Consider the following 14,378-nt stretch of genomic DNA (forward strand, 5'->3'; position numbering starts at 1 on the left):
TTTGATGACATGAATACTTGGGGACTGCAGTAATCGCATTGCTACAGACTTACACAGAATTACCACAGAGTTACAAGTTAAATCGAAGCTTCTGTGATTAAAGGCTGTGAACGTGATAGGACGTAAATTTACATTTTTTGTGGTTTGAAAGTGGATGAACTCGCTTTGGTTTGATATAAAAAAAATCCATTTATCTTTTACAATTAAATTGGGATTGACGGTAAGCGGTACATTTGAACAAGACGGATCAAAAGTTTGTATCAGTTGAAAGGAGCAGGGTAGTGACGGCTCGTAACAAGCATGGAACAATTTACTGACACTGAAAGATAAACCAAGTTTACGGGATACAAGATTAGGGAGAAATTTAAGCTAGTGTGCCGGTAAAGCAATTATCAGGAGCGTAGAACAACTCAAACTAAAACAGTATCGTTCTTAAACTGAAGTTGAATATGAGAATCATTATAGATTTGAGTAGAAGTTAATGATTTCTTTGCTCAGTTTCTTCATAATGGAAAATGACCAGAACGTGACTTGTTGCTTCATCAATGCAGACCAGCTTGTGCCCGCTTACGTAGGACTTGAATAGATCGATTTTAGCAAGACAACTTGATAAGAGTTGAACGAGAAAAATTTAGGCGGGATGACCGAGCTCTGGCATACAAGAATATCAGATATTTAGACTGACGAAAATGTATATACAAGCAGATCATATGAAAAGATAATTGGGGTTAAAAATTTAGGATAAATTTGTGGCGATACGCGAGAGAAAAAATGTCAAGGATGATAAGTAGGAAACATGATAAAATGGGAACATACAAATAAAGTAAAATGAACACGTAAATAGCATGCGAATACTTATCATGCTAAGGAGAAACCAGTTAATTTCACAGCGAGTTTAATTCTTTTTAACCTCTCTTTATATTATTTCACCCAGAATATGCCACAGGTTTATTCAACACCGAGAGCACCACAAGAACTGGCAAAAACTATGACGAAGATCCAACCAAGAGTTCCCAGGAAGACCATAACGAACGTTAAAATTCTCATAATTGAACAATACTTTTAAAGCGAATTTCATCGAGCGAGCGACTATTAGAAAAACCGATAAAATCATGTATTTACCATGCCAATTCGAGAGATTTGTATCTTTTCGCATAAAAGGTGTGGCACGATTTCCGTGATGGAAAAAAGACCGTCTTCCATTCTGATGAAAAATTAATTCTGGACCTCATTTGGGAACATCATCTTCAAGATCATTTCGATATGCTTGACTTTATCCTTTAGCACATGATGATATTTGATGCCTACAAGAACATCGATTTGTCCGTTACTAGTCCTAGAAAAATTATGGTTCTAATTCAGGAGTTTGCAAACACAACTAAAGTACAAAACCTTGTAACCATTGTAACTCGGGGTTAACAATACACAACAATAATAGCAAAAATTCATGGTCATTGTAAGGAGCAGCTTTTTGTGCTTCCCGGTGTGCAGTTGAGGAACAGTAACACATCACACACAAATTTTACGACGTGCGACACACCTTTCTTGGAAAACAACACTTTAAGACCATCGCAACAGAATCGATCAAATGTACGGTAATTATTTACAAATTTAATACAATTTTCGACCCGACAGTCTTGCAGAACAGGACCACCGCACCATCTGGACATGTAAAGTACACACACAACAAATACATTGCACTCAGAGCTGACACAGAATGATAAGATAAAACATCTTAACCCAAAAAAAATATGCTGTACATTTTGACCTTCTTAACGCAAAAAGGATATGCTGCACATTTTTAAAGTAGTTAACTTAATAAAAGGACGAGTAGGACCAGGAATTACCTAATAATGTGGCCATATTCGTACCTCCAAGTCCGCCAATGGGCGAACCCCCATAACCGGAGATGGAGGAAGAGAGGCTGCCCTGCATGCCGCTGAAGGGGGTGGGCAGCACACCGGGGCCGCCTAGCAGGATGGGAGGGTTGGTTCAGGTGTGGGTGAGGGGCAACACATCGTTAGGGGGACTTGGACCGGTGAGCAACAAGCACAAGCCAACTAAAGTTCCTCTCACACAAAACATCGCTCACGTGTATTTAAACGGGAAAATTATTGATTCAAATGTATAGAGCACAAATTGTTCAGAAAAACAATCTCCAAGGTATTTATATACTCAATGGAAGCTATTCTAATAGTGAGCCTGCGATATCGATGTATAGTGAGGGACGAACTTTTTCCAAGTTCCAAGTTGAAGACGTGAGTAGCAAGAGCATGAAAGGTACAGAAGAACAGCGTCAGAAAATGCAGAGAATGCCTTTAGTTCTGCATAGTGCGGTTGAAGCATTCATTTGAATAATTAATACGAGCGTACAAGCTGTTATTCAACTTGAATTCAATCTTCAGGCATTCACTTGATCATTCTTAAATTTTCAAGAAATACAATTAAAATTGATTGTTATTTGCATACTAATTTGACTTAATGAAAAAGGAAAGGCCGCGTTTAGTATCATTGGTTCATGAACGTTAAGAAATTGTTGCTGCCGGAGTATGGAGATGAAAAAAAAATTGAACTAAATTTATTTTCTGTAACGTCGTGAAAGAAGAATAAACTTTATGAACAATACTCGACGTTCGTTTTGAGGAGTAAAGAGAATGTAAATAGAAATGGGAGAAGTTCAGATCAAAGACGCGAGTCTGAGTAGATAAGAAATTGTTAAATTAAGTCGCTGGGTACAAATAACACGCGATATATTAGATTCTAGATACATAGAGCAGGCAATGCTTAGGCTAGCAATATGCAAGTGAGCAACACAATATTTCTTTCATAGAACAAACTGAACAAGCGTCCTACAAACTGCACGGGATTGGCAAAGGGAGCGCATGGAAAGAACCATCGGGTAAACGATTAAATTATTCACTAGCAAGGCAGGGGTCGTGATGAGGCTTGGGAACAACATTTGTACAGGGAATAGGGAGGCTCAGTTAAAATTTACGCGGTAAAAACAAAGCTGGCAATGATGGCCACAAGAACTGTGCAGATGCTTTATAAGCCAAGCATTACCCGCAATGCACGAGCGTATCAGACACGGGATTGTAATCAAAGTAAAACACGCTCAAGTTCTCAACCTGGCAACATTATAAAAAATACGGAAGGGAAAATAAAGGTGAGGATATGCAGAAGTTAACAGTTAGCAAGAAGAGAAGGAGAGAAAGATGCAGCAGAGGTGAAGAGCGCAAAGTAGAAGACGTAGATCGTGAATGCAGCATCGTCCGAGCATTCATCATCAGATTTTTAGGCCCATAGAATAGTAAGCTTATTCACTTGGTTCATCAAAAATATTGTCTATTTTGGAAACTATAAATTTTGTATCGAGATTGGTTTATAGAAAAATATGAAGCGCATCACGATAGGCTGTCGAGGAATGCAAGGCGATGCTGCAGTGGGGCTATTGGGGGGATTTGCTAAGTTATCCTTCTCACCTTTTAGCTGAAACTCTCCCAAGTTTTTATTCGCAATTCGTTCTTATAATTTGACTTACGACTGTTATTAAACTTTAAATAAATTGACGAAATCCCAAGTTTTTCTATAAATGAAAGTAAAAAATGAAAATTTTTTTGCGCAGTGCGACGCAGGAAAACAGAATTCTTACCATGGGATATATAATCTCGACCCACCAATTCTTTAACCTGATTCCCGAATAATCCTGAGTTCGAGCATTGCTATCTCACCTCCTTCTCTTACACACTCACCTCCGATGGCCAGAGCGCTGTCCAGCATAGAGTCGCCGGTGGGGAGAGAGGCGTTGGTATAGTCCCTGGATTTGTCGTTGTTGTATCTTACGTTGAGGCTCGTCAGTTTGCTGTACTCAATACGCAGTGTGCAGCACGCCGTGTAGATGTTCTTACCGTCCAGGGTCTGCAAATGTACAGAGAATTTTAGGTATAATGTTTCTAGTGCACACAGTTATTGAACTAATCACATTTAACAGAAATACTGGAAGAATGTTCTGCTTTGCTAATATAGAACATACATAAGTGACTAGTACCTGAATTCACGTCTCAACTAACTTATCTTTCAAGAAAAAAAAATATATATTCTGAAAACAAGATATCAAAGTAAACTTACACGAGCATGCAGAAGATGAATATGCATTCTATAGTTTCCTAATAGAATATTCATCAAAAGAATTGTTAATGTAATACATATATATTTTACCAACGGGTCGATTCATTTTCTTATAAAATCAAAGGTCTGAAAACTTAAAAATAGATCAAATTCCAAAAATGCTCACTGCTCACCATTTTAGCAGCCTGCGCCGTGACGACATCGGGGTACTGGATCAGGGCTTGGAATGTGTCTGCACGCAATAACAAATAATTATTAACGGGCTCACACTTTAATATAAACACTTTAAATAATTATTGAAAGGCTCAAAATTGAGTTTTAAAAGTTTTCTTTCTCAGGAGCATAGTAAAACAGTCCAATACATTTCCCAGGTAACTAATTATTTTGGCACAAATGACAAATGAAATCGTAACAGACAGAATTCAAATGCTAGGTATTGAGTTTAGTGACCTCAAAGAAGGCTTCTAACCCGAAAAAAAAAACTTTTTACAGAAATATTTTCGAATCATGTCCTTTCTAAGAGTAATATGCGACAGAACAACATGCGTTATATGAAAATGAGTTGAAATGGCAAGTTTTGTATGCATCTTAGATAGGTACATGCAAAGAAAATTAAAATTCGAAATACTTCTCATGTTAGGACTCGAATTTGTAATCTTTTAACGCACAGCAGAAAATGCGAATAAATATCTTGTTTCTGCAGCTACAAAGATTATGTTAATTCAGCAATATTCACTGCACAACATTCTTACTCAATTCGCTACTCTAGAGTTTCAATAATAACAATTCAAGCGTCAAAAGCTGCGTACGAACTCGCACTTATGGCGAGCGTGTGCTACGGGCACATGGGGGGACGCAGAGATATGGCAGGAAGCGAAGGGAGCAGCGCAGAGGCACGGCACGTAAACAGAGGGGCCAAAATAGTCAGCCAGAGGGTAAACACGAGAAGCCATGTGTAGCAGCACCGCTACTAGCACAGCTTCCGTTCTTCATCAACAATTTTGACTTACGAATAGATAAAATACGAATAAAACGACCATCACTCCGGTACTTCTAGCAATCGTGAAACTTTTTCAAATTGTAAATAGTAGAGTTTTGGATCGTCAAAAAAATTGCGTCTTGGAGTAAGCACATCAACAGAAGCTTGTCTCGTTTTCACGAACCAGCGCGCAATACATGGAGTGATCTCTGCATCACAAAAAAAAAAAACAATGTTTAAGGTCTTGGCTGCTTAATTCAACCATGCTTAGTAATCTTCGATTTTGTCACTTCCATTCTTTGAAATTATAATGACCTATAAACATTAAGCATAAGAATTTACAGTAAAGCGGTTGAGGTGAAAACCCGTAACCGTAATGGTGTGAGTGTACTTACTATTCTTTGTGAACGTGATGATCTTCAGGACACGACCAACACGAGTGAAAATCTGAAAAATAAAATTAATATGAAATCTAATAGCCACATTCCTAAATAATTACATGTAGAACCACAGAGAAAGCTTATTTCCTAAAACTTGTATACTATTGCGAAGGCCTCCGTAGAAGAACGTAAGGCACCATATAAAGAGTTCTATAAGATAAAATTTACATTTTTCTTCATTCGACATCGACAGGCGCGCCTCATTCCAAGGAACTCCTACGCGTCATCATATTATTATGATGAATTTACATAATTTTTTCGTTTAAATAACACTCAGCCATCGCATTATCTGCGAGTCATGCATAATGACCGACTTTCTGTACGTAATATTTGTCAAAAATTTAGAAATCTAACGCAAAATTTGTGCACGGTTCGAGAATATCATCGTAAAACATTAGACCAATTCGTACTGGTTGACGGCAACGTATCAACAGAACATCATGACAGTAAAATAACAGCGCGGTTAACATTCAATTGTATAGGCAGAACTGAGCTGACGCAATTAGCTAGTGATCCACATCATTAAGAAGATCGAGCTAGGGGCTTGTCACGCAACCTGCAGCTATTGACCGACACACGCTCACTGTTGTCTGACAAATTTATTGCACGCACGAAGACGTTTCTTTGATCTGTCGATTTAGTTCCGTCGTGCAGCAAAGAACTGAAAAGCACTGAGATCAATAACAAATCTTATGATCATATGTTCGAAAAGTAGTTGTACCTCAATTAGGACCAATATATTGGAACATTTAAATGAGCAATATTTGAATCCATTTCGTTTGAATGTTGCCCTTAGCAGTGAAAAGTAACACGAAAATGTTCAGAATCTATGGTGCTAAATTGATATGAGCACCTTAGTCAGAAAGCAAAATCGGCACCTAATTCAATAACAATCAAATTGACTAAAAACCTCACAGCTGACATCTCACTTCATAGCCAGGATGAAAAGTAAGCATTGTAAACAGATGCTAGGTCAAAATATAAGTACTAACAAAAAACGGGAGCTGGCAACATCTCGAGCTTTGAAATCATACGTGCAGCTATTAGCACAACTATCGACTCTAAGACAAGTTGGTAGCAGCACCACCAAAACTATCGATAATGTGAGTAAGCTGCTGCAGGGGCGTCGGCAGTAAGAGCAAGCGGCAGCAAGGGCGCCGGCGGCAAAGGAAAAGCGGCTGCAGGGGCGCCGGCAGTAAGAGCAAGCGGCAACAGGGGCGCCGGTAGCAAGGAAAAGCGGCAGCAGGGGCGCCGGCAATAAGAGCAAGCGGCAGCAGGGGCGCCGGCAATAAGAGCAAGCAGACGCAAACGGCAGGTAAGCGCAGGTCGGCGCGCCGCTAATCAAATTAAGGAAAGCCTCGGTGTTCGTGCCTCTGTACACAAACATCTCGCCGTGACCCGCCTAGCTCGTCCTTTTCTATCGCTTGCACCTGAGGTCTGCACCAGGAATTACGACGACTGCTTCAACGCACAATGACGGAACGACAAAATAAACCCAGACAGCAACTTCGAACGCAAAGAATTAACCAAGACAAATGCCGAAAAATTCTCTGGGACATAGACCGAAGAATTTAAAAGGAGAACGATCAAGGATTCACATGACAAAGAACTCAATCATGCAGAATGTAGATAAAGAGCCAAGAATTTTTTTTAAATAATGGCCGAAAAATTTACCCAAAACAATCTCCCAAAAAATCGCCGGTGATTAATAAATGAGGAATATGTATGATAGTGAGAACATTTTTATGAAATTAGGAGCCGGAACAGTAAGCCGTGGCACACATGTACAATGTACTCAATGAAAACTCAGATGGCTTACTCCCTGCATGACCAGAATGGGTTCTAGGTCTCGTATGTCACTGGAACATCGAGGTTTTATGACCACCGGGAAACGTGGGCTGAAGTTTCATGGCATCTATGCCAGCTTCCGAGGCTCGACTTCCACGCACTGACCAAGCCGAGATGATAATCTAGGTGCACAGGTAAAACTCTGAAGAGATAGGTAGTTTTCCTAATTATTATTACGACTCTTGATTAGATAGTTATTCAAAGTTGATCATAAAATGTCTATGTGATCTGGAATTAAATTTAATGTGTTTTCAGACGGTCCGCTCACATCATTGAAAAAACAAACATTCTTTGTTTTAATTAACGTATTCAAACATCGCCAATCAGAATAGAGCGGTGTCATTGTGAATGAATTGAATAAAATCCAGCTTCAACAGGCAAAGCTAACAGAATTTTCATCGTGATAAAAATGAGATCTCATACATGCAACAATATTCAACAAACCATGACTGATCAAGATCTAATACGAGGTTGTTTTAATTTCTCCCTGAGCGGCTACATTTCTCATATAAAAATTTACAATTCAGCCATTTCTCTGGAAGATCTATTCCACAGGGCAAACAAAATTTCAAAATCTGTCTTAAAAAATAGAATAAATTTTGATGATTTATAAACCATCAATAATAGTATACGTTACATCAACAGGCTGGAATTGTTATGGACGTACATAGGTATAGGTCAGGGAGATGCGTTGCGCGACATTATCTTAGAAGTACGTCGAGTTTCGCTAGCAAACAAAGGAGGCCGGTGACACCTCTCCAGCAGTGCGAGCATTATCGGTTTCGGATGGGCTGCTTCTCGTGACAAGCACTGGCTTCCGTGAACCCGTCGCCCTCCTACAGTGAGGCAAGTGGCCATTGCTACAGCATCTCTTCAATCTTCAACACCCAATTTCAAATATTACACCCATCTTGCATAAGGTCTACAATAATTTGTCAATTTATTGTGATAGTTTGAGCAAAACAAATTTCGACACATACATGCATAGACTTGTTCTCAGCACGAGAGCCGAGACATCGACTGTCATAAAGGCATGCTCTGAAATAATTGCAGCAATAATAAGTAGCAGCAATCATGGCAAAAACTAGTGTAAAAAGTAATGAGCAAAATAACGACTTCACACGCATGATTTCAGTGCGAATGCTGAAAAATTCAGACGCACGATTTCAGTGCGAATGCTGAAAAATAACCCTTCCTGTGGTCCCGGTTTGCCCCTACCGTAGATGCGTTAAAAATTAATTGAAACAATATATTTTAAGACAACTCCGGTTTTCGTTCCTGAATCAGCTTCAAACGTCTTCAACACGAGATCAAAACCCAGCACAGATTTTTTCCACAACCTCATACAATGAAAAGCAACTAGAAAACGACTATTTTCTGATAAATATCAGATAGCCTCGCTGAAGCATTGAAAAGTGAACCACCCATCGTACAGCTGCCTCTACAAGCAAGTCGTTGGTGTTGTTGTGGTCAGGGGAGTTAGTGGATCAAACAACTTGGGGGAGCCAAGTCCAAGAAAGCTTACAAGGGCTCTCATAAATTAGCATCTCCCCCTTGTTCCTCGTGCAACGGCTGGGACCCTTGGAATTGTTCGCAGTTGGGTGAAAAATTCAACTCCGTTAATTGTGTCCCATTTCCGAGAAAGACATCTCTCACAGCAAAAATATAGATAATCGCCTGAATTAGCAATCGAATCCTAACGCCAGTAACTGGTCAAAAAACTTGAACATTTATGAGATGTCGCTCATATACTTTATGGCAATCCTTATAAGCACCGCGCGTGTTACTACGAAAATGTGAATATGTTGATGAGTGCATGATATTGTCGGTGCAAGGACCAGATTCATATATGCTGGCGAGAATTTCTTTAATAGAATTCATTTGAATGAATCAGTAACCAAAAGCGAATAAAATTCAAATTGAACGAGTGCGGTCGGTACAGGGGCAAAGGGAATGCCATCGGTAGATAGGAAAGCTTGCAGTAGCACTCAAGGTCTTTCGAGTGGTCGCTCCGTCAGAGGGCAGAGAAGGCACTCAAAATATTTAGATTAGGATGAGCAACGGCCGCTACAGCAAGAGGCTTCACCTCTCCCTACCTCCGTCATCTGAGTGCCCTCACTTCACAGGATGCATCAACGAATCAAGAAAAATGACCAGTGTATAAAAGGGCCAGTCTCAGGAGCTGGCCAAATCTCAGTTAATGCTCAAATGTTAAATCAAGAAAAGTTCTGGAGATCCCGTAGAAAATGAGAATTTTATATTTAAATTTACACAAAAAGTGTATTTATCGCTCCACAATAATATTAGTCCAATCGAAAAAGGCTTTACAAACGACATTATATTAATATGAACTTGGCTTTTAATTAGCAAGAGAGAAAAATCAATACGAAATTTTCAAATTATTCGAGTTAGATGTTTGAGCATCAGAAGTGGACAATAAGGCTAGAATAGTCAAGGATTGAAAAGTTAGCACTGAATTTAAAGAAACGAGTAAGACATTGTACATTAAGCATAAATCGACCTTCAAGAAAATGAACAGTTCCTCGATAAACTCACACAGAAATTCATCTACAAGCTCCAGCGCTTAAATGGAACAGGAATTCTAAGAATAACTGTGGACTCGGTAGACAAGCTCCAATAGCTCAATCCTCAGAGTACAGTTTTAAAGCAAAGACCGAATGAAGACGGGCGCTCCCTTCATTAAAGCTGTGGCTCAATCCCCTGCCTTCGCTCGAAAATGAGAGCATGAAGCATTCTACATCGAGATATTGGAACAATTTATGCTAAAATATTAAATCACTTCTATTGTAAGAGCGAAGGGATAATTTTTTGCTTAATTTAGGATCGCTGTGCTGAATGTGATCCGTCTACATTAAGCAACCGCAGAAAAAATGTGGTTAATTCCAAGACGTTAACACGTGTTCAAAACGACGATTGTGATCTTGCATATTAACTACGCTGGAATGCATCACGTAATGCGCATACATTATTTTTGAGAATTCAAAAGCACGAGAAGATTAACCAACAGTTAATCAAAACAATAATTATAATCGAAACCCTTACGCAAACGGTAAATAATCGAAACCCTGACTCAAGTACAAAGTTCAATTTCAAAGCCCACAACAGCTAATAGAAGACACTTTCGTCTCGTCTCCGAGTATCTTATTTCGGAAAAAGAATCTCTGTCATAGACTCCACTGCAAAATCAGGCTGGATCGGCAACGATCACCTCTAGTGCGGAGCAAGTGACACCGTCACAGCTTGACAATTTTATTGCGACGTCCTCGAGCTGCATTCTTTCCAGCGTTCACCTTTCACCGAGGAATTCCAATTGAAATACACGCACTGGTGATGCGCATCGCTGCGATAGCAGCATTGGCATCCTTTAAGGCAGCTAAAGCGAAATGGCGATCAACGTCGTCATGAATACGAGGACAACCAGAGCAAAGGTCCAGCCGCACCGCCTCCGATAACTATATGAATAAATTTGACACACCAGAAACCACTGAAATATCAATTCGATATTGGTTGATTTACGAATCCAAATCTACAACACTGTTGACTCTGTTTAAAGCCGGAGAATTTGTCGTGTCTTCGAAGGCACTCCCAAAATTCAGAGAAAATTGGCCAAATTAGATGAAAAACAGCTTTTCTCGCAAGGGGGATAACAAGGAAGACAAAATCGTCGCATCTAAGAGGGTCAAAATTTAACGAATATTGGAAATAAAATTGTTTCCTACTTCCACAGAAAGAAAGCGACAAATTAAATATAATTCGGCCTATTTTACAAACAATATTAATAATATTGACTAGGGAAATTCCCTTTCTGTTCTCTACAGGAAAATTCAGAATTTCAAAAAATACAACAAATTTGTTAATAATTAATGCAAAACATTTCCCTCATAAATCTCTTTTTTTTTTGTATCCTTTCGTTTGTTTGAGTAAATAGAAAAATCTCGGCGCAATGAACAGCGTGAATTTAAAATTTAATCTGTAATCTGAATGAAGTCAAAACTGCTGAACTGTGAAATATTACCCGCATTTTGGATTAAAATACGATGCATCACGGAAGCATAAAAATGAGCTCGTAATAAACATGCACCGAACAAGGTAGCCAATTACGACAACTCCATTACTGAACATGGTCAAATTGAGAGACAGAGATAATAATATTCAATATAAAATATTTTCACTCGCACATAGCCGTTTCGGCTCTCCTTATTTGTCGGTGGCTTTAACATTTTGTTCATGGCTCTTCAGGCTTGCGGAAATACCGACTCATATTTTCATTAAAAAAAAACAGTAAAAGACTTTTACTATCCATTTTGGAAGAGATCATGTATACACATTATAAAAATGTGTGCTTCCAAAAAAGCAATTTACCGAGTAAGAACCATTGATATGAATATGAATGAGGTTGATTAATTGATTTTTGTTTGAAGAACTGTCAAACACATCTCGGAAGAAATCATACGTTCATCATTTTGCGAACTATTTTGTTGATTCGGCGATGGATTAGGAATATAGACACTGAAAAACGAATACGATGCAAAATAAGACTCATCGGGACCGTGGGACAATTGAAATGGCATTAGCATAAAGCGAATCTCCAGGAAGTAAGGGTTAACGGTATAAGAAGAGGCTGACGCACTGATGAATAGTGTAATGAACTGGCGTAAGAGCGAAGTCTCTATTGCAATAAAGCAATAATTTCCAAACCAAACGATCAACAAATATAGCTCATCGATTGTCAAGGAATGAGAATAAGTGCATGACGTATGAACTATACAAGGGACGACGAAGTAACAGCAATTCAATTCATGGTATAAATCCCTTCGTTGCTAAAGCGCTCCTAATAATCTCGACCACTCACTCGACTGAAGACACGTATGAGACGTAACACCGGAAGTAAGAAAAATTATCGATGCAAAGAAATCGAGCAATTGGGATGCATCATCTTAAGTAAACAAACAAATTCAGAGATATTTTACGAGCATAAATAGCACACATGAATTAAAAACTCCTAACACGAGCCATAAACACTAATTGAGTCAGGGCACAGAAAAGGAGCAACACATCCAAACTAGACTACAAACAGCACCCATAAAATAGCCTAGGAAGTTACGTAAAGATTCACCCGAACTTCACCGCGTCGTAACATGAAATAAAGTTCAAGGATCGAAAATGTTGGAATGATCGGCGCTCTAGCGTGGCCTGAGACTACTACGTCCTAAACACGTAATAAAGATAGATACGTCTAAAAGTACCTGATAGAGGACGACCAGCGTAACTAGCGGGCCATGGGCCTCTAGCGTGGCCTGGGACTACTACGTCCTAAACACGTAATAAAGATACGTCTAAAAGTACCTGATAGAGGACGTTGAGGGTGACGGGCCTCGGCGTGGCCCGGGACTACTACGTCCTAAACACGTAATAAAGATACGTCTAAAAGTACCTGATAGAGGACGTCGAGGGTGACGGGGTAGAGCATGTGCTCGATGATGACCCTGAGGACGGTGTTGGGGCCGCCCTGCGTCTCGTTGTGTGGCGGGGCGCCGACCAGCGCGTTGGCTGCCTGCAGCGCTGCCTGGGCGCTCGGGTTCTGACGAGCAAATGCAAACAATTAAATACATACAATGTATGTAAATGTTTCAATTAAAACACCATCTCTATAATCGTTTAAATAGACGGTGCTGCAAGATGATGAATTAATCGAGTAAAAATGATATAAAATGATAAAAAGTTCCTCTCTGAAGAAAACAACACATCGAGGTGCTCCTGTATTCAATTCGAGAATATTCAATACAAATGAGGAACTGGATGAGAAAAAATCATCAATAAATTGAGCTTATCTCGAGTCGTAATTTATAGAAAACGCTTCTGATCCTTATAATCTGTAAATGAAATTGTATTTACGGATAAAAATTCAGAAAACTATAGATAATTCAAAATATCTCAGAAAATTTTTGAATTTAAAATAACAAGAATATCTCTCGTGAAACTCTCATCGAAAACCCCAAGCCTATAATCGTGTTATCACTAATGCTTTTTTCACTGAACTCAAAGCCAGTAGCTTTGCTCTAATAAAAAATAATGAAAAGTAAATGAGGTAAGAAATTGACGATGGTGAGACAGTAGCAGTTGCACCGCCTGATTTTTGGTCATCGGATATTAACTACAGAACGACTTGAATGCTTTTAATTGTCACATTACCCGAAAATCGATCTGTTTGAAAGGTGTAAGCAAACATCTACGAAAACAAGAATTAGCATCGTGTGATACTATTGCACGGACACAACAATATTTTGTAAGCATTATACCAATTGCGAAAAAATCCTCGCAGCTAGCTGATACGGTTCAAGATTCTCGCAGCTTTTCGCAAAACCCTCGCACAAGCGAACTAGTGATAAGTCTTGAGGCCCATCAAGTGAATTTTAAATAGCATGAAATGGAGAACAGCATCATTAAAATTATTTTAATTTTCACGCAACCATACTGACGAACATATCTTCTACGCGACTGAAGATTCGCAACTTTGACAAATCTGAGTAATCTGTAAATAAATGCATAATAATATCGGAGTAATACTGATCTGGCGAATTAAATCATTAGTGACGAGACGTCATTCAAGTTGTGAGGAAATTAGCAACATTTGAGGCATCATAAATGTGAGGCAAGCGTTACGGACCAGGCAGGTTTGCGAGGCAAAGTAGAGCGCCAGAGCCAAGCATCCATTGTTCGAGGCAGGATCGCAATGAAAAGAAACCTCTACAGTGAGTGGCCAACTAAGAGATGAGACGAGGACATCATTGCGAGCCCTGCTTCTCATCTAACATATAATGAGCGCGACTAAGAGCGTACTTACGAGACCATCCGATCATCGCAGCAGTCACAGAGACATGTCGCTTACATGTCATCAAGTTATTACTAGAAACGGATTCCACCTCAATGGACTTTATAGAAGGTTCTCGTAAGCAAGTACG

General features: G+C 39.3%; 1 protein-coding gene across 10 annotated transcripts in view; it reads right to left on the minus strand.

Moving 5' to 3' along the window:
• Positions 1–14,378, minus strand: part of LOC108665694 (polypyrimidine tract-binding protein 2) — a 170,773-nt gene that overhangs the window by 14,785 nt on the left and 141,610 nt on the right. For 7 of the 10 annotated variants that reach the window (XM_047880562.1, XM_047880560.1, XM_018152472.2 and 4 more), the window contains 5 exons: positions 12,851–12,997; positions 5,503–5,554; positions 4,302–4,360; positions 3,753–3,918; positions 1,848–1,970 (listed from right to left, as the gene is read on the minus strand). In XM_047880562.1, coding sequence (XP_047736518.1) covers positions 1,848–1,970; positions 3,753–3,918; positions 4,302–4,360; positions 5,503–5,554; positions 12,851–12,997 — 547 coding nt within the window. The remainder of the gene's footprint in view (positions 1–1,847; positions 1,971–3,752; positions 3,919–4,301; positions 4,361–5,502; positions 5,555–12,850; positions 12,998–14,378) is intronic. The other 3 variants (XM_047880563.1, XM_047880561.1, XM_047880564.1) reach the window with 2 other exon arrangements.

Source organism: Hyalella azteca, unplaced genomic scaffold (assembly GCF_000764305.2).
Source record: "Hyalella azteca isolate HAZT.00-mixed unplaced genomic scaffold, Hazt_2.0.2 contig5580, whole genome shotgun sequence".
In the NCBI taxonomy this organism is placed as follows: Eukaryota; Metazoa; Arthropoda; class Malacostraca; order Amphipoda; family Hyalellidae; genus Hyalella; species Hyalella azteca.